The following is a 19,988-nucleotide window of genomic DNA, read 5'->3' as shown; positions in this document are numbered from 1 at the left end:
ATTTCCACCAGCACTTCATCGCTGAATGGTCTAACTCAGTTCTATGATTACACTCCTTAAATGTCAACATTATTCCAGTGCATTGGCCTGGTGCAAGGAAATTAGTATCTCAATTGTCCACATCAATGCGGACAGAAACAGTTAACATTTCAAGTCAATGATCCTTCATCAGAACTTCTGAAAAGTTAATTATTTTCCCATCCCCACAGGTTTTCTTAGTTCTGCTGAGTATTATCAGGATTTTCCATTAAGAAGCACCATCATCCCCTCTAATACTAGCAGTCATCTGTTCAGATGTTGACAATATGCAAACTTCAGAGGATAGATAGATACAGGTGAGATCTGCACATGGTAAGACATTGGACACAACTGCACTCTGACAGAGCTGGGACAGGAGTAGTACAAGGGCCAGCTCACCGGAGGCTGAGGTCCATGTTGCAAATGACTCAGGTGAGGATTTCAATGGCACAGCCAACTGAAGGCGGCATATGGGGGTGCACAATTAACTGTTTGGAGCATTGGCAAGTCTGACAGCAAACCTGTGGTCAGGTTGAGGAGCACTGAGGAGTCAAACACCAATTTGGCACAGGGCTTTGCAGAGAGCTTGGAGTCAATCCTCTTTTCACTTCACTTGTGGACTAAATCATGATGCAGTAACTTCCACTGCAGCACAAACAGGAGTCATTGAAAATCTGGGCGCTGGGGTGGAAGCTCAGACTGAAATCATGCAAGCTTAGTCTGCTGATACAAAGTCCCCGGACTTATCAATAGGGGCATAGAACACAAAAGCAAGCAGGTTGTGTTAAACCTGTATAAATCACTGGTTCAGCATTGGGCACCACACTTTAGTAAGGAATTGAAAAGATAGAGGTACAGAAAGGATTTATGAGAATGGTTTCAGGGACAAAGAACATCAGTTGTGGAGAAAGATTAGAGAAGTTGGAATTGATATCCTTGGGGAAAACTGAGAGGAGATCTGATGCAGGTATTCAATATCATGAGGGGTCTGGACAGAATAGATAGGGAAAAACTGGTCCCATTGGTGGAAGAATAGAGAACCAGAGGGCAGAAATTTACAGTAATTGGCAAAACAAACAGCGGTGACATGGGGAAAAGCTTTTTTAGGCAGCAGGTGAATAGGATCTGGAATGTGGTGAGAATCTAACTGAGGCAGGATCAATTAAGGCTTTAAAAATAAACTGGATCATTCTGAAAAGGAAAGGTTGCAGGGAAACATGGAAAAGATAGGGAAGTGTATTGTGTTATGAGCATTCACTGCATGATGCACCTCATCTTCTTACACAAAATGTGCATGTTCTTTAAGAGCTATGTTATAATGAAAAAACTAAACTGTAGATTTATTTCTGATTTATTTCATTTTTTTGAATTCATTCTCAGATGTCTTTAGCAAGGTTAATATCTATTGCTTATCTCGAATTTTCCTTGAATATGTGCTGGTGAGCCTTATTGAATATCTATGTGGTGAAGATGCACCCACATTTTATTAGATGACAATGAAGAATCAGGTATGGCTTGAAGGAGTTCTTGAAGGGGATGGTTTGACATGCACCTGTTACCCATGTCCTTCTAGATGGTGGAGATCATCAGCATATGAGGCGTTATCAAACAAGTCTTCGTGAGTTGCTGTCGTGCATCTTGTAGATATTACTGGCTGCAGCCATAGTGCCTCATAGTTTAAGAAGTGAACGTTTAAGACAGTGGAATGGGGTGCCGATCAAACAGAACGGCTTTGTCCTGGATGGTGACGGATGACAAAATATTAATGTTTCAATCCAGTTAATGTAAGAAATATTGTTGTTTTGAAATATTTTAGTCACTCGTAATGCATTCCAGATTTTGTATTGCACAGATTTATAGATACGTTGTGAATAATTTACTTTTGACCCATATTCTTTATGCATTCCTTAAATCATTTAATCTCAATTGAGTTTGTCATCTTCATCTGTATTCAATTAGCCATGTGGCTTTATTTTTGGCAAAAGAAGTACAAAAACAACTTTTGTTAAGTCTCAGGCCCAACACCCTGGTGGTTATATTGCTGTATATCAAAAGTGAAATGATCGCTTTCTGATAAAGATAAAATTATTACTGTTAAGGTTTACAATGTAAATCAAACCAGTGATTCTGACTGAATTAAAAATCCAAACATGGGATTACTGATTACATATTTAAATCACTGCACAAAAAAAGACGTGAATAGCAAACATATGTTTCTTTAGTGTAAGCTCAACGTGTGCTGAAAGCAGGCTTTCCTATGGATTTAATGTCTGTTTTTACTGTGATATCTGCTGCTATGCAACACAACACACATTTTTTTGCCATTTTCAATAGAATGAAACATCAGTTAAAATCCTCCTCAGAAAATGTTTTCCTTATGAGATCAGAAGTAAAAGAATGAGTGAATTCAGCTGTTGCCTTAGATCTCTGAAGATAGCTTACATAGCATCACAATGGTCATGCAATTTAAAGTTATATGTCCATCCAACTTTTGGTGAAGTACAAAGTTATAATTTATTATGAAATTATTAAAAATGATCCTTGTTTTGATATTGGAGTTTAATTGCAGCTTTTATACCACCAAATATGTATTTATTAGGTATGGACACATTCAGAAAAACTGAAACTGATTTGAATTTGAATTTGTTTTTACGATTTGAGCTATGTCACTTCACTGTAATTTTTCCTGATCTGCAGCTTCAGTTTAAGATTTTTGCATTCCATTTTATTGAAAAATTACAGTTAATAGCCAAGTTGAGTAAGCAACAATATTGCATCCTGAGCACTTTATCCATGGATTGGCAGCTATGAATAAATCCCTGTTTAAATAAGTACCCTCAACATCATCTTGCCTCTCCCGAACTTGTATGCATAACCTTATTTCAATATTCACTGCCTCGCATGCATCCAATACCATATCATCTCTAGACATGAACATATCTCATCTCTTATGACGTTCTCTCCTATCTAACCTGTGCACCCAGTTGCCAACCTTCCCAGAATGGCCGAGTGTCTAACAGCACCCAGTGGAGGACTGCACCACTGAGCCTCCCATTGCTAACAATATGCCATAGCAGCAGAAAGAAAATAGTATCTTCCCCTGCCATTTTGCCAGCACTCCTCTCCTCCCAACCTGTGTCCAAAGGGTTGGAAAAATTCAGGCCAATGTTTCAGTTCAATGACCTAACATCAGTGCCTGTTGTGCATCTGACTCCTAATTCCTCTCAGCCACCAAATGTGCGAAGACACATCCTCCAAATACACTGACACTAACTGATTAGCCACTGTAAGGTATTAACAACCTTATCTCTTTTAATCACTGCATAGGGTAAGGAAACTTTGGATAACTATAATGGAGTTACATGGAAAGTGACTTGGTATTGTTGTACAATCACATTATAAAGATAGCCTTCTTGCTTTACCTGTAAAAATCATTGAAATGCAGCAAAAAAGCCGATCCACAGACATTCTTTTGGAAAAAAGGCTTCATCCAGGGAAAGACAAAGCAAGGAATCTATAAACACCTACTTTTTTTATTCATTTCTGCGGTGTTGGCGTCGCTGGCTGGCCAGCATCTATTGCCCATCCCTAGTTGCTCATGGAGGGCAGTTGAGAGTCAATCACATTGCTGTGTCTCTGGAGTCACATATGGACCAGTCCAGGTAAGGACAGCAGATTTCCTTCCCTAAAGGACATTAGTGAGCCAGATGGGTTTTTCCAACAATCGAGAATGGTTTCATGGCCATCAGTAGATTTTTAATTCCAGATACTTTTTTAAAATTGAATTCAAATTCCACCATCTGCCGTGGCAGGATTCGAACCCGGGTCCCCAGAACATTAGCTGAGTTTCTGGATTAATAGTCTAGCAATAATACCACTAGGCCATCACCTCCCATGGGTGGCACAGTGGCACAATGGGTGGCACTGTGACACAGTGGTTAGCACTGCTGCCTCACAGCGCCAGGGACCCAGTTTTGATTCCCAGCTTGGGTCACTGCCTGTGCGGAACAAAGAACAAAGAAAAATTACAGCACAGGATCAGGCCCTTCAGCCCTCCAAGCCTGTACTGACCTGCTGCCCGACTGAACTAAAACCCCCTATCCTTCTGGGGACCATATCCCTCTATTCCCATCCTATTCATGTATTTGTCAAGATGCCCATTAAAAGTCACTATCGTTTCTGCTTCCACTATCTTTCCCGGCAGCGAGTTCCAGGCACCCATCACCCTCTGTATAAAAAACTTGCCTCATACATCTCCTTTGAACCTTGCCCCTGGCACCTTAAACCTATGCCCCCGAGTAGTTGACTCTTCCATCCTGGGAAAAAGCTTCTGACTATCCACTCTGTCCATGCCCCTCATAATCTTGTAGACTTCTATCAGGTCGCCCCTCAACCTCCGTCATTCCAGTGAGAACAAACCAAGTTTCTCCAACTTCTCCTCATAGCTAATGCCCTCCATGCCAGGCAACATGCTGATAAATCTTTTCTGTACCCTCTCCAAAGCTTCCACATCCTCTGATAGTGTGGCGACCAGAATTGAACACGATATTCCAAGTGCGGCCTAACTAAGGTTCTATAAAGCTGCAACATGACTTGCCAATTTTTAAACTCAATGCTCCGGCTGATGAAGGCAAGCACTGCCATATGCCTTCTCGACTGCCTTCTTCACCTGCGTTGCCACTTTCAGTGACCTGTGTACCTGTACACCCAGATTCCTTTGCCTATTAATACTCTTAAGGGTTCTGCCATTTGCTGTATATTTCCTATTTGTATTAGACCTTCCAAAATGCATTACCTCACATTTGTCCAGATTAAACTCCATCTGCCATTTCTCCGCCCAAGACTCCAACTGATCTATGTCCTGCTGTATCCTCCGATGGTCCTCATTGCTATCCGCAAATCCACCAACCTTTGTGTCGTCCGCAAACTTAATCAAACCAGTTCCATTTTCCTCCAAATCATTTATATATATTACAAACAGTAAAGGATCCCCAGCACTGATCCCTGAGGAACGCCAGTTGTCACAGCCCTCCATTCAGAAACGCACCCTTCCACTGCTACCGTGTCTTCTCTGACCGAGCCAGTTCTGTATCCACCTTGCCAGCTCACCTCTGATCCCATGCGACTTCACATTCTGCACCAGTCTGCCATGAGGCACCTTACTGAAGTCCATGTAGACAACATCCACTGCCCCACCCTCATCATTCATCTTTGTCACTTCCTGGAAAAACTCGATCAAGTTAGTGAGACACGACCTCCCCTTCACAAAACATGCTGCCTCTCGCTAATACGTCCACTTATTTCCAAGTGGGAGTAAATCCTATCTCGAATTATTCTCCAATAATTTCCCTACCACTGACGTAAGGCTCACCAGCCTATAATTACCTGGATTATTCTTGCTACCCTTCTTCAACAAAGGAACAACACTGGCTATTCTCCAATCCTCTGGGACCTCCCATGTAGTGGAGATGCCGGCATTGGACTGGGGTAAACACAGTAAGAAGTTTAACAACACCAGGTTAAAGTCCAACAGGTTTATTTGGTAGCAAAAGCCACACAAGCTTTCGGAGCTCCAAGCCCCTTCTTCAGGTGAGAGGGAATTCTGTTCACAAACAGGGCATATAAAGACACAGACTCAATTTACATGAATAATGGTTGGAATGCGAATACTTACAGCTAATCAAGTCTTTAAGAAACAAAACAACGTGAGTGGAGAGAGCATCAAGACAGGCTAAAAAGATGTGTATTGTCTCCAGACAAGACAGCCAGTGAAACTCTGCAGGTCCAGGCAACTGTGGTACACGGTACATACTCTTGCAACTCGGCCAACGTTCCGCACACACAAGGATGGCCTAAACCGGGATATTGGGTTCATGTCACACTATCTGTAACCCCCACAGTTGCCTGGACCTGCAGAGTTTCACTGGCTGCCTTGTCTGGAGACAATACACATCTTTTTAGCCTGTCTTGATGCTCTCTCCACTCACGTTTTTTTGTTTCTTAAAGACTTGATTAGCTGTAAGTATTCGCATTCCAACCATTATTCATGTAAATTGAGTCTGTGTCTTTATATGCCCTGTTTGTGAACAGAATTCCCACTCACCTGAAGAAGGGGCTTGGAGCTCCGAAAGCTCGTGTGGCTTTTGCTACCAAATAAACCTGTTGGACTTTAACCTGGTGTTGTTAAACTTCTTACCTCCCATGTGGTACACGGTCCAAAGATGTGTGGGTTAGGTTGATTGGCCATGCTAAAAATTGCCCCTTAGTGTCCTGAGATGCGTAGGTAAATATGTAAGGATATGTGGGTAGGGCCTGGGTACGATTGTGGTCGGTGCAGACTCGATGGGCCGAATGGCCTCTTTCTGTACTGTAGGGTTTCTATGATTTCTATGTAGCCAGTGAGGATACAAAGATTGCTCTTAAGGCCCCAGCAACTTCCTCTCTTGCCTCTCTCAGTATTCTGGGGTTCATCCCATCAGGCCCTGGGGACTTGTCTACCTTAATGTTTCTCAAGAACCCCAATACCTCCTCTTTTTTGATCTCAACATGACTCAAACTATCTACACACCCTTTCCCAGACTCATCATCCACCAAGTCCTCTTTGGTGAATACTGATGCAAAGTACTCATTTAATACCTCACCCATTTCCTCTGGCTCCACACATAGATTACCTCCCCTGTCCTCGAGTGGGCCAACCCTCTCCCTGGTTACCCTCTTGCTCTTTATATATTTATAAAAAGCCTTGGGATTTTCCTTAATCCTGCTGGCCAATGACTTTTCATGACCCCTTTTAGCCCTCCTTACTCCTTGCTTAAGTTTCTTTCTACTTTCCTTGTATTCCACAATCGCTTCGTGTGTTCCCAGCCTCGACAAATGCTTCCCTTTTCTCTTTGACTAGGCTCACAATATCTCTCATTATCCAAGGTTCCCATAACTTGCCTTACTTATCCTTCATCCTTACAGGAATGTGTCGGTCCTGAATCCATATCAACTTATAGTTGAAAGCTTCCCACATGCCAGATGTTGATTTGCCCTCAAACATCTTCCCCCAATCTACATTCTTTAGTTCCTGCCTAATATTGTTGTAATTAGCCTTCCCCCAATTTAACACCTTAACTTGAGGACTACACTTTTCTTTATCCATCAGTACCTTAAAACTTACTGAATTGTGGTCACTGTTCCCGAACTGCTCCCCTACTGAAACGTCAACCACCTGGCCTGGCTCATTCCCCAATACCAGGTCCAGTATGGCCCCTTCCCTAGTTGGACTATCCACATACTGTTTCAAGAAGCCCTCCTGGATGCTCCTTACAAACCCCGCTCCATCCACGCCCCTAGCACTAAGTGAGTCCCAGTCAATATAGGGGGAAGTTAAAATCTCCCACCACGACAACCCTGTTACTTTTACACCTTGCCAAAATCTGCCTACATATCTGTTCCTCCATCTCCCATTGACAGTTGGGCGGCCCATAGCAAACCCCTAACATTGTGACTACACCCTTCCTATTCCTGAGCTCTATACATATTACCTCGCTGTATGAGCCCTCTGAGGTGTCCTCCCGCAGTACAACTGTGATATTCTCTTTCACCAGTAGTGCAACCCCCCCCACCTTTTACATCCCCCTCTATCCCTCCTGAAACATCTGTATCCTGGGACATTATGCTGCCAATCTTGTCCTTCCCTTAACCAAGTCTCTGTAATAGCAACAACATCATAGTTCCAAGTACTAATCCAAGCTCTAAGTTCATCTGCCTTACCTGTTACACTTCTCGCATTGGAACAAATGCACTTCAGTCCACCAGACCCTCTTTGATTAGGAACTACACCCTGCCTGCTCTTCCTCTGAGTCTGGCCCTACTCTCTGGTTCCCTTTCAGTCAAATCACCTTTGCTTTGGTTCCCCCCTCCTGCCAAACTAGTTTAAATCCTCCTGTGTGACACTAGCAAACCTCCTGGCCAGAATATTTATGCCCTTCCGGTTTAGATGCAACCCGTCCTTCTTGTACAGGTCCCACCTGCCCTGGAAGAGATCCCAATGGTCCAGATATGTGAAACCCTCCATCCTACACCAGCTGTTTAGCCATGTGTTGAGCTGTACTATCTTCCTATTTCTAGCCTCACTGGCATATGGCACAGGGAGCAATCCTGAGATTACAACCCTGGCAGTCCTACTTTTTAACTTTCTACCTAACTTCCTAAACTGCTGCTGCAGGACCTCATCACTGTTCCTATGTCGTTAGTATCAATATGTACCATGACCTCTGGTTGTTCATCTTCTCCCTTCAGAATGCTTTCTGCCTGTTCAGAGACATCCTGAGACTTTAATTTCCCTGGTATAGACTGGAAAGTGCTTAGGGCTGGGGGTCTGGACGGGGAGGAATTTGTAAAATGAGTTCTGGAAGGTTCTTTGGAACAGTATGTAGATAGCCCAACTGGAGAGGGCTATACTGGATCTAGTTCTGGGAAATGAGCCCGGTCAGGTCATCAAAGTTTTGGTAGGGGAACATGTGGCAAATAGTGACCACAACTCTGTTAACTTTAGGATAATAATGGACAAGGACGAGTGTTGTCCTAAGGGTAGGGTGCTAAATTGGGGGAAGGCTAACTATAGCTGGATTAGGCAGGAATTGGTGGCCCTTGATTGGAAGAGGCTGTTCGGGGGTAAGTCCACGTCTGGCATGTGGGAGTCTTTTAAGGAACAGTTGATAAGGCTGCAGGACAGGCATGTGCCTGTAAAAAGGAAGGATAGGAAAGGTAGGATTCGAGAGCCGTGGATAACCAGGGAAATTGAGGATCTGATCAAAAAGAAAAGAGAGGCGTACGTTAGGTCCAGGCAACTGAAAACAGATGCAGCTCTGGAGGAATAGAGAGAGAGTAGGAAAGAATTCAAACGGGGAGTTAGAAGGGCAAAAAGAGGTCACGAAATGTTCTTGGCAGACAGGATTAAGGAGAATCCTAAGGCATTTTATTCATATGTCAGGAACAAAAGAGTTGTCAGGGAAAAAGTCGGACCTCTCAGGGACAAAGGAGGGGAATTATGCTTAGAGCCCAAGGGAATAGGGGAGATCCTAAATGAATACTTTGCATTGGTATTCACAAAGGAGAGGGACTTGTTGACTGGGAGTGTCTCAGAGGGAGGTGTTGACCCGTTAGAGAGAATCTCCATTACAAGGGAGGAAGTGTTAGGTTTATTAGGTAACATTAAAGCTGACAAATCCCCAGGGCCTGATGGCATCTATCCTAGACTGCTCAGGGAGACAAGAGATGTAACTGCTGGGCCTCTGACGGAAATCTTTGTCTCTTCATTGGACACAGGTGAGGTCCCTGAGGACTGGAGGATAACGAATGTGGTACCGTTATTTAAGAAGGGTAGCAGGGATAACCCGGGTAATTATTGGCCAGTGAGCTTGATGTCCGTGGTAGGGAAGTTGTTGGAGAGGATTCTTAGAGACAGGATGTATGTGCATTTAGAACGGAACAATCTCATTAGTGACAGACAGCATGGTTTTGTAAGAGGGAGATCATGCCTTACAAATTTGGAGGAGTTTTTTGAAGAAGTGACAAAAACGGTTGACGAAAGAAGGGCCGTGGATATTGTCTATATGGATTTCAGTAAGGCATTTGACAAAGTCCTTCATGGCAGGTTGGTTAAGAAAGTTAAGGCTCATGGGATACAAGGAGAGGTGGCTAGATGGGTAGAGAACTGGCTTGGCCACAGGAGACAGAGGGTAGCAGTCAAAGGGTCTTTTTCCGGCTGGAGGTCTGTGACCAGTGGTGTTCCGCAGGCTCTGTACTGGGACCTCTGCTATTTGTGATATATATAAATGATTTGGAAGAAGGTGTAACTGGTGTTATCAGCAAGTTTGCGGATGACACGAAGATGACTGGACTTGCGGATAGCGATGAACATTGGTCGGACAATACAGCAGGATATAGATAGGCTGGAAAATTGGGTGGAGAAATGGCAGATGGAATTTAACCCAGATAAATGCGAAGTGATGCATTTTGGAAGAACTAATCTAGGGGGAAGTTATATAATAAATGGCAGAGCCATCAAGAGTATAGAATCACAGAGGGACCTAGGTGTGTAAGTCCACAAATCCTTGAAGGTGGAAGCACAGGTGGAGAAGGTGGTGAAGAAGGCATATGGTATGCTTGCCTTTATAGGACGGGGTATAAAGTATAAAAGCTGGAGTCTGATGTTGCAGTTGTATGGAACGCTGGTTAGGCCACATTTGGAGTACTGCGTCCAGTTCTGGTCGCCGCACTGCCAGAAGGACATGGAGGCTTCAGAGAGAGTGCAGAGAAGGTTTACCAGGATGTTGCCTGGTATGGAGGGTCTTAGCTATGAGGAGAGATTGGGTAAACTGGGCTTGTTCTCCCTGGAAAGACAGAGAATGAGGGGAGACCTAATAGAGGTGTACAAAATTATGAAGGGTATAGATAGGGTGAACAGTGGGAAGCTTTTTCCCAGGTCGGAGGTGACGATCACGAGGGGTCACAGGCTCAAGGTGAGAGGGGCGAGGTATAACTCAGATATCAGAGGGACGTTTTTTGCACAGAGAGTGATGGGGGCCTGGAATGCACTGCCAAGTAGGGTGGTGGAGGCAGACATGCTGGCATTGTTTAAGACTTACCTGGATAGTCACATGAGCAGTCTGGGAATGGAGGGATACAAACGAATGGTCTTGTTGGACCAATGAGCGGCACAGGCTTGGAGGGCCGAAGGGCCTATTTCCGGTGCTGTACTGTTCTTTGTTCTTTGGACCCGGAGTTCACACATTCTTGACGTGTCAATGTGGGTTTCCTCCGTGTGCTCCAATTTCCTCCCACAGTCCAAAAATGTGTGGGTTAGGTTGGTTGGCTATGCTAAATTGACCCTAGTTTCGGGGGATTAGCAGGGTAAATATGTGGGGTTACAGGGATAGGGTGGGATTATTGTCGGTGCAGACTCGATGGGCTGAATGGCCTCCTTCTGTACTATAGGGGTTCTATGATTCCCCATAGGGAGGCCATCGCCTCCTTGATCTGCTATAAAGCAACTAGGCAGCTAAAGGGGTGCCAGTTTGCAGAATAGAAGCAAGGAATCTTCTCTCCTTCCTGTAAACGCTGATTCCACACACTATGCTTATCTTTTAAAGGAACCACTGGTAATTTGACAGTGGAAGCCATTGTAGTTGTAGAGACAACTCAATAACCTCAAGATCTTTACTTCAGACAATGCAACACCCCGACTTCAAAACATCTCAGGGCTTTGAATGTGTGGCAGAGGCAGGGTCCTTGAGACATTCAGGAGGGAGTTGAATTATTATCTGAAAAAGAAGAATGTGCTGGACTACAGAGAGAAGATGGGGGAATGGCACCAGATAGTTGCTCCATCAGAGAGGAAGCACAGACACAATGAGGTCAAATAGCCTCTTCCTGTGCTGTAACAATTCTGTGATTCTGCACTGAAGATGAACTAATCTTGACAGGGAAAGCCTGGGGGATCACGATGGGGGAGACTGAGGTCTCAGGAGATACATCAATGGGTGAGGGGGGCGGCAGTGAGAGAAAGGGGTGTCCGGTGGTCATTGGGTCCTAAGGGGAGAGTGTCCGCAGTTAGAATGTGGCATCTGATGAAGGCAGCCCCTCCACCCAACCCTATTCCTGTCCAAGATCAAACTTTGTTCAATTTTAGGATCCTTATCCCTGATCTATCATCCACTCGCTAAAATTTGAATGGCCACTTAAAGACTTAAGTATGTTAATTAGTGCGAGGGCAAGCTTCCAGTCTGAGGCAGAATTCTAGAGGGAACCCATTCCATGCAATTTTATGCTCCTCCTCGCCAGGCCTCAGAACCTACTGGGGTGGGGGGAGGCTAAAACTGTGGCCTATAAATCACACACCAGGGACTCCTTCAAGAGAGGGAAAGTGTGTCTTCTTTACTGTTTATGCTAGCTTCACCTGGGATAAATCAAAAATACCCTAAGGAGTTCAGGTGTCCATAATTTTTGTGTATTAAGAGCTCCAAACATAATGTAATTATGTTAAATGTTCAAATATGTCTGGTTATTCTTGCTTACAAGTCGGTGCAATAACATCTGTTTACTCTCTAATGCGAAAATGTGGGTATCATTTCTGCACTTCCTCTTCCCAGTGCATTCACAACACAAGCCCATTTGTAGCAGGTCTCCTCCCACGTCTCCAAAACACTGTTTTGATCAAATAATTAGTAAACAGTTAAATTATTGGGGAACAAAGTGACTGCAAAGATATAGCCCTTTCCATGATTTGTCACTCCAAACCATTTACCTGACTGTTGTTTCTGCACTCAAAATCTGATTTGCCCGAATTCTTCTCATCATCCAGCTTCATGAGGCTCTCACGCAACAGGTAGCAAACCAGCCATTTGTAGGCGGCCAAAGCAACTGAAAGACAAGCAGAAATGCATTAGTTAGCAATATTTTCCATTGAGGACTGAGTTTTCAGACATCATGGCATTGCAGTGGAATTTTCTTCCTGAACCTTCTCCCACCATAAAAAGCTTCTATTTAACCATATATTTAGTTGACTCTCCTAGCTTTCTGTCTATTCTTGCTTTGTATCTAATCCACCGCTTTGTGGAAACAATTAGACGTCTTGCAGGCTTAATTTGCTGGAGAGACTTTAAACTAGAAAGGTTGGGGGGAGGGAATCGAAATGAGGGGACTGAGAGCGAGGAGGTTAGCTCGCAAATAGATAAGGAATGTAGACAGGGTAAGAGGGAGGTTAGACGAGTGATGGAGAAGGGAAGTGCTCAGGCTGAAGGTCTGAGATGTGTCTATTTTAATGCCAGGAGTGTAGTGAATAAAGTGGATGAGCTTAGAGCGTGGATTGCTGCTTCGAATTGTGATGTGGTGGCCATTACGGAGACTTGGATGTCTCAGGGACAGGACTGGGTGCTTCAGGTGCCGGGTTTTAGATGTTTCAGGAAGGACAGGGAGGGAGGCAAGAGAGGGGGGGGAGTGGCACTGTTGATCAGGGATAGTGTCACGGCTGTAGAGAAGGTGGACGCCGTGGAGGGATTGACTACGGAGTCTCTGTGGGTGGAGGTTAGGAACAGGAAGGGGTCGGTAACTTTGCTGGGTGTTTTCTATAGGCCGCCCAATAGTAACAGAGATGTTGAGGAGCAGATGGGGAAACAGATCCTGGAGAGATGTAGGAATAACAGAGTTGTCGTGATGGGAGATTTTAATTTCCCAAACATAGATTGGAATATCCCTAGGGCTAGGGGTTTGGATGGAGAGGAGTTTGTTAGGTGTGTCCAGGAGAGTTTCCTGACACAGTATGTGGATAAGCCTACTAGAGGAGAGGCTGTACTTGATCTGGTGCTGGCTAATGAACCTGGACAGGTGGAGGATCTCTCGGTGGGTGAGCATCTTGGGGATAGCGATCATAATTCTATCTCCTTCACGATAGCATTGGAAAGAGATAGGATCAGGCAGGCTAGGAAAGTGTTTCTCTGGAGTAAAGGGAAATACAGTGTCATCAGGGAGGAAATTAGACAGGTAAATTGGAAGGAGGCATTCTTGGGGAAAAGTACCGAAGGAAAGTGGAGGATTTTCAAGGAATGTTTGTCTGGAGCTCTGCATGACAACGTTCCGATGAGACAGGGGGGTGTTGGTAGGGTACGGGAACCGTGGTGCACGAAGGTTGTGATGAACCTGGTGAATAAGAAAAGAGAGGCGTACAGAAGGTTCAGAGAGCTAGGAGGTGTTAAGGATTTAGAGGAGTATACGGGATGTAGGAAGGAGCTTAAGAAGGAAATTAGGAGAGCGAGAAAGGGTCATGAGAAGACCTTGGCGGGTAAGATTAAGGAGAATCCCAAGGCTTTCTACAAATATGTCAAGAGTAAAAGGATGAGATGTGAAGGCATAGGACCCTTAAAAGGTGAAGGGGGAAAAGTTTGTGCGGAACCGTTAGAAATGGCGGAGCTGCTTAATGAATACTTTACCTCGGTATTCACGGTGGAAAGGGATCTGGGGTGGTTGTACTGCTGGTTTGCGGTGGACAGAAAGGATCGAGCATGTGGACATAAAGAAAGAGGATGTGTTGGAACTATTGAATGGCATCAAGGTTGGTAAGTCTCCGGGACCGGATGGGATGTACCCCAGGTTACTGTGGGAGGCGAGGGAGGAGATTGCGGAGCCTTTGGCGATGATCTTTGCATCGTCGATGGAGACGGGAGAGGTTCCGGAGGATTGGAGGATTGCAGATGTGGTCCCTATATTCAAGAAAGGGAACAGGGACAGCCCGGGAAATTACCGACCGGTGAGTCTAACCTCAGTGGTTGGTAAGTTGATGGAGAGGATCCTGAGAGACAGGATTTATGATCATCTAGAGAAGTTTAGTATGATCAAAAGTAGTCAGCACGGCTTTGTCAAGGGCAGGTCGTGCCTTACGAGCCTGGTTGAGTTCTTTGAAAATGTGACCAAACACATTGACGAAGGAAGAGCGGTGGATGTGGTCTATATGGACTTCAGCAAGACGTTCGATAAGGTCCCCCATGCAAGACTTCTTGAGAAAGTGAGAGGGCATGGGATCCAAGGGGCTGTTGCCTTGTGGATCCAGAACTGGCTTGCCTGCAGAAGGCAGAGAGTGGCTGTGGAGGGGTCTTTCTCTGCATGGAGGTCAGTGACCAGTGGAGTGCCCCAGGGATCTGTTCTGGGACCCTTGCTGTTTGTCATTTTCATAAATGACCTGGATGAGGAAGTGGAGGGATGGGTTGGTAAGTTTGCTGACGACACCAAGGTAGGTGGTGTTGTGGATAGTTTGGAGGGATGTCAGAAGTTGCAGCGAGACATAGATAGAATGCAAGACTGGGCGGAGAAGTGGCAGATGGACTTCAACCCGGATAAGTGTGTAGTGATCCATTTTGGCAGATCCAATGGGATGAAGCAGCAGTATAATATGAAGGGTACCATTCTTAGCAGTGTAGAGGATCAGAAGGACCTTGGGGTCCGGGTCCATAGGACTCTTAAATCGGCCTCGCAGGTGGAGGATGCGGTCAAGAAGGCGTACGGCGTACTAGCCTTCATTAATCGAGGGATTGAGTTTAGGAGTCGGGAGATAATGCTGCAGCTTTATAGGACCCTGGTTAGACCCCACTTGGAGTACTGCGCGCAGTTCTGGTCACCTCATTACAGGAAAGATGTTGAAGCCATTGAAAGGGTGCAGAGGAGATTTACAAGGATGTTGCCTGGATTGGGGGGCATGCCTTATGAGGATAGGTTGAGGGAGCTTGGTCTCTTCTCCCTGGAGAGACGAAGGATGAGAGGTGACCTGATAGAGGTTTACAAGATATTGAGAGGTCTGGATAGGGTAGACTCTCAGAGGCTATTTCCAAGGGCTGAAATGGTTGCTACGAGAGGACACAGGTTTAAGGTGCTGGGGGGTAGGTACAGAGGAGATGTCAGGGGTAAGTTTTTCACTCAGAGGGTGGTGGGTGAGTGGAATCGGCTGACCTCGGTGGTGGTGGAGGCAAACTCGTTGGGGTCTTTTAAGAGACTTCTGGATGAGTACATGGGATTTAATGGGATTGAGGGCTATAGATAGGCCTAGAGGTAGGGATATGATCAGCGCAACTTGTGGGCCGAAGGGCCTGTTTGTGCTGTGGCTTTCTATGTTCTATGTTCTAATTTGATAGCCCCAAAAATGTGTATAAGCATCATGATGTGAGATTAACTTGTGCTCATTCAATGTACTGCAGGCAATGTGGCAACTTTATACTGTCTGCTGTTTTAATTGATTTCAATGTTCAACTGGCACTAAACCACACCATTGATTGGCTGATGCTTCAGCATGGGGACCAATAACCTATGTGGCTAGCATCACTTTAAGCTATCTTGCACTCTTAGAAATAGCCTGCATTACTTGAAGTTGCAGGGATTGGTGGTGGAGGAGTACATTGTGAATCGAGCAGGTGCTGGCAGTAATACAGTAAATTAATCTGACCTGGAAAATATTGAATAAAAGCGCACAACTGGGGACAGCAGGGATGCCAAGTTTTTCAGACATGACGCTGTAGGACTAAGTGGGGGGAGATGGAAAGAAGATAGGGAAGCAGACAATTGTGTAGGTCAATGCCAGGAGTCAAACACCGATGACCTTAATTCAGTGCTGCAAGAAATTCAATGATTTCACTTGAGTGGTCAAGATCAGTGAATGAACCTTCAAATGCCATGCCCTATCAAATGGACCACTAGCCTCAGCCACTGTTCAATTAATTCACCACACCCCCATAATTTACCTACCAACAATCTCTATCAATCAGGAAACATGTTTGGCATTCATATGCTCCACCACACTTAAAGTGCATCAGGAAGTCTTAAAACGCATCAAAGTAGATAAATCTGTGGGACCTGATGAGGTATATCCCAGGACGTTGTGGGAGGCTAGGGAGGAAATTGCGGGTCCCCTCGCCGAGATATTTGAATCATCGATAGTCACGGGTGAGGTGCCTGAAGATTGGAGAGTGGCAAATGTTGTGCCTTTGTTTAAAAAGGGCTGCAGGGAAAAGCCTGGGAACTACAGGCCAGTGAGCCTCACATCTGTGGTGGGTAAATTGTTGGAAGGTATTTTGAGAGACAGGATCTACAGGCATTTAGAGATGCAAGGACTGTTTAGGGACAGTCAGCATGGCTTTGTGAGTGGAAAATAACGTCTCACAAATTTAATTGAGTTTTTTGAAAGGGTAACCAAGAAGATAGATGAGGGCAGTGCAGTTGATGTTGTCTACATGGACTTTAGCAAGGCCTTTGACAAGGTACCGCATGGTAAGTTGTTGCATAAAGTTAAATCTCACGGGAATTCAAGGTGAGGTCTATAAATGGATACAAAATTGACTTCTTGACAGAAGCCAGAGGATGGTTGTAGAGAGTTGTTTTTCAAACTGGAGGCCTGTGACCAGTGGTGTACCTCAGGGATCAGTGCTGGGCCCACTGTTATTTGTCATTTATATTAATGATTTGGATGAGAATATAGGGGGCATGGTTAGTAAGTTTGCAGGTGACACAAGATTGGTGGCACAGTGGACAGTGAAGAAAGTTTCTCCAATTGCAATGGGATCTTGATCAATTGGGCCAGTGGGCTGACGAATGGCAGATGGAGTTTAATTTAGACAAAGTAATGCATTTTGGTAGTTTGAACCAGGGCAGGACTTACTCAGTTAATGGTAGGGCATTGGGGAGAGTTACAGAACAAAGAGATCTAGGGGTACATGTTCATCGCTCCTTGAAAGTGGAGTCACAGGTGGACAGAGTGGTGAATAAGGCATTCGGCATGCTTGGTTTCATCGGTCAGAACATTGAATACAGGAGTTGGACGTCTTGTTAAAGTTGTACAAGACATTGGTAAGGCCACACTTGGAATACTGTGTGCAATTCTGGTCACCCTATTATAGAAAGGATATTATTAAACTAGAAAGAGTGCAGAAAAGATTTACTAGGATGCTACCGGGACTTGATGGATTGAGTTATAAGGAGAGGCTGAATAGACTGGGACTTTGTTCTCTGGAGTGTAGGGGCTGAGGGGTGACCTTATAGAGGTCTATAAAATGATGAGGGGCATAGACAAGGTAGATTGTCAATATCTTTTCCCAAAGGTAGGGGAGTCTAAAACTAGAGGCATAGGTTTAAGGTGAGAGGGGAGAGTTACAAAAGTGTCCAGAGGGGCAATTTTTTCACACAGAGGGTGGTGAGTGTCTGGAACAAGCTGCCAGAGGTAGTAGTAGAGGCGGGTACAATTTTATCTTTTAAAAAGCATTTAGATAGTTACATGAGTACAATGGGTATAGAGGGATATGGGCCAAATGCTGGCAATTGGGATTAGCTTAGGGGTTTGAAAAAGAAAAGGACGGCATGGACAAGTTGGGCCAAAGGGCCTGTTTCCATGCTGTAAACCTCTATGATTCTATGACAAATTCATACACTTAGCACTGTTGCAATCCCCATGCCTAAATCTTACTGCTTGCACATTGGCAGTTATTCAATCATGATAGCCAAGTCTCCCATACACATGACCAAAAACAGCTTCCACCAGCGGTCTGGATGCAAATGCATAACAGTCACTGATGCACTTCCCTCTCTCTTTCAGTTCAAGCTGGAACGTAACGAGATCGGCAGGAAATAACTGGTAGACCCATGGTGCAATCCTCAATCAGGCCTTCTAGGTCTAGAACTGCACGAGTTCATTCTCGAAAGCCATCTATCATTGAAAATCAATGACCATCACCCAGCCGTGCTGCAGCCACAGGAATAGAACTAGGCACACCAAGACAAGGAAAGGCAAATAGAAGGTGGGTACTAAGGGAATGCACAAGGGAGATTAGCTGACGTTTTTGTGCATTATGAATGATTTCATTTATAAATTTTGTTTGGAATGTTTATTTTGTGGTGGCTTTTATTTTTGCATTGAGGCCAAGTAAACACTGAGAAGGCCAATAACATAGGGCGGGTACTGTGTGGAGCTGTTAGTGAATGGGACACTGGTGTCACACTAAACAGAGCTCTTTTTGAACAGTCTGCCCTGGCCAGAAAAGCAATTTCTAGGTTGTCTCCTCTCTGCCACCCCCTCCTCATTCTCTTCCTCCTCAGGGGCTCACCTTGAAGCTATAAACAAAGACTGCTCCTTATGATGGCAAGGTAGTGCAGCATGCAGCAAACCACCACAAATCTTGACACCAACTCTCCCAGTAGTGGAAAGCTCCTCTACAGCATTTCAAGCACTGGAAGCATTGTTTCGGTAAACCAATTGTCTGTTCTGTCACATTTCAAGTGGCATCCTGGATTTTGTTGAATGCATGTTGCACACAAGAGTCATCAGTCACATTGGCAGTTGCCAGCCCTTGTTGCCCAGTAGACATCTCTTGGTTTGCTCTGGTGGCTCAGATGCAACTGCCATAGTTAGCTGCCACAGAATGGAGGCATCATGACTGCTTTCAGCATACTGGACACTGACTCATGTGATTTGCTGCATATCAAAGAACAAAGAACAATTCAGTACAGGAACAGGCCCTTCAAGCCTGCACCGCTCATATGCCCAACTAGACCATTCGTTTGTATCCCTGTATTCCCAGCCTGTTCAAGTCTAGATAAGTCTTAAACGATCCCAGCATGTCCGCCTCAATCACCTTGCTTGGCAGTGCATTCCAGGCCCCCACCACCCTCTGTGTAAAATACGTCCCCCTGACATCTGTGTTGAACCTTGCCCCCCTCACCTTGAACCCGTGACCCCTTGTGTTCGTCACTTCCGACCTGGGAAAAAGCTTCCCACTGTTCACCCTATCTATGCCCTTCATAATTTTATACACCTCTATTAGGTCGCCCCTCATCCTCCATCTTTCCAGGGAGAACAACTGCAGTTTACACAATCTCTCCTCATAGCTAAGACCCTCCATACCAGGCAACATCCTGGTAAACCTTTTCTGTACTCTCTCCAAAGCCTCCACGTCCTTCTGGTAGTGTGACGACCAGAACTGGACGCAGTGTTCCAAATGTGGCCTAACCAACTTTCTATACAGCTGCAACATCATATGCCAACTTTTATATTCTATGCCCCGTCCAATAAAGGCAAGCATGCCATATACCTTCTTCACCACCCTCTCCACCTGTGCTGCCACCTTTAAGGATCTGTGGACTTGTACACCTAGGTCCCTCTGTGTGTCTATACTCCTGATGGTTCTGCCATTTATTGTATAGCTCCCCCTTACATTTGATCTACCGAAATGCATCACTGCGCATTTATCTGGATTAAATTCCATCTGCCATTTCTCCGCTCAACGTTCCAGCCTATCTATATCCTGCTGTATTCTCTCACAATGTTCATCACTATCCGCAACTCCAGCAACCTTTGTGTCGTCCGCAAACTTACTGATCACACCAGCTACATCTTCCTCCAAACCATTTATATATATCACAAACAGCAGAGGTCCCAGTACAGAGCCCTGCGG

General features: G+C 44.9%; 1 protein-coding gene across 1 annotated transcript in view; it reads right to left on the bottom strand.

Moving 5' to 3' along the window:
• acox3 (acyl-CoA oxidase 3, pristanoyl) overlaps positions 1 to 19,988 on the bottom strand; it is a 151,827-nt gene that overhangs the window by 29,325 nt on the left and 102,514 nt on the right. The window contains exon 14 of the mRNA XM_078213482.1: positions 12,314 to 12,429. Within this exon, the coding sequence (XP_078069608.1) occupies positions 12,314 to 12,429 (116 nt within the window). The remainder of the gene's footprint in view (positions 1 to 12,313; positions 12,430 to 19,988) is intronic.

Source organism: Mustelus asterias, chromosome 1, assembly GCF_964213995.1.
Source record: "Mustelus asterias chromosome 1, sMusAst1.hap1.1, whole genome shotgun sequence".
NCBI classification, from domain to species: Eukaryota; Metazoa; Chordata; class Chondrichthyes; order Carcharhiniformes; family Triakidae; genus Mustelus; species Mustelus asterias.
This window is presented reverse-complemented; position numbering and strand designations above follow the sequence as displayed.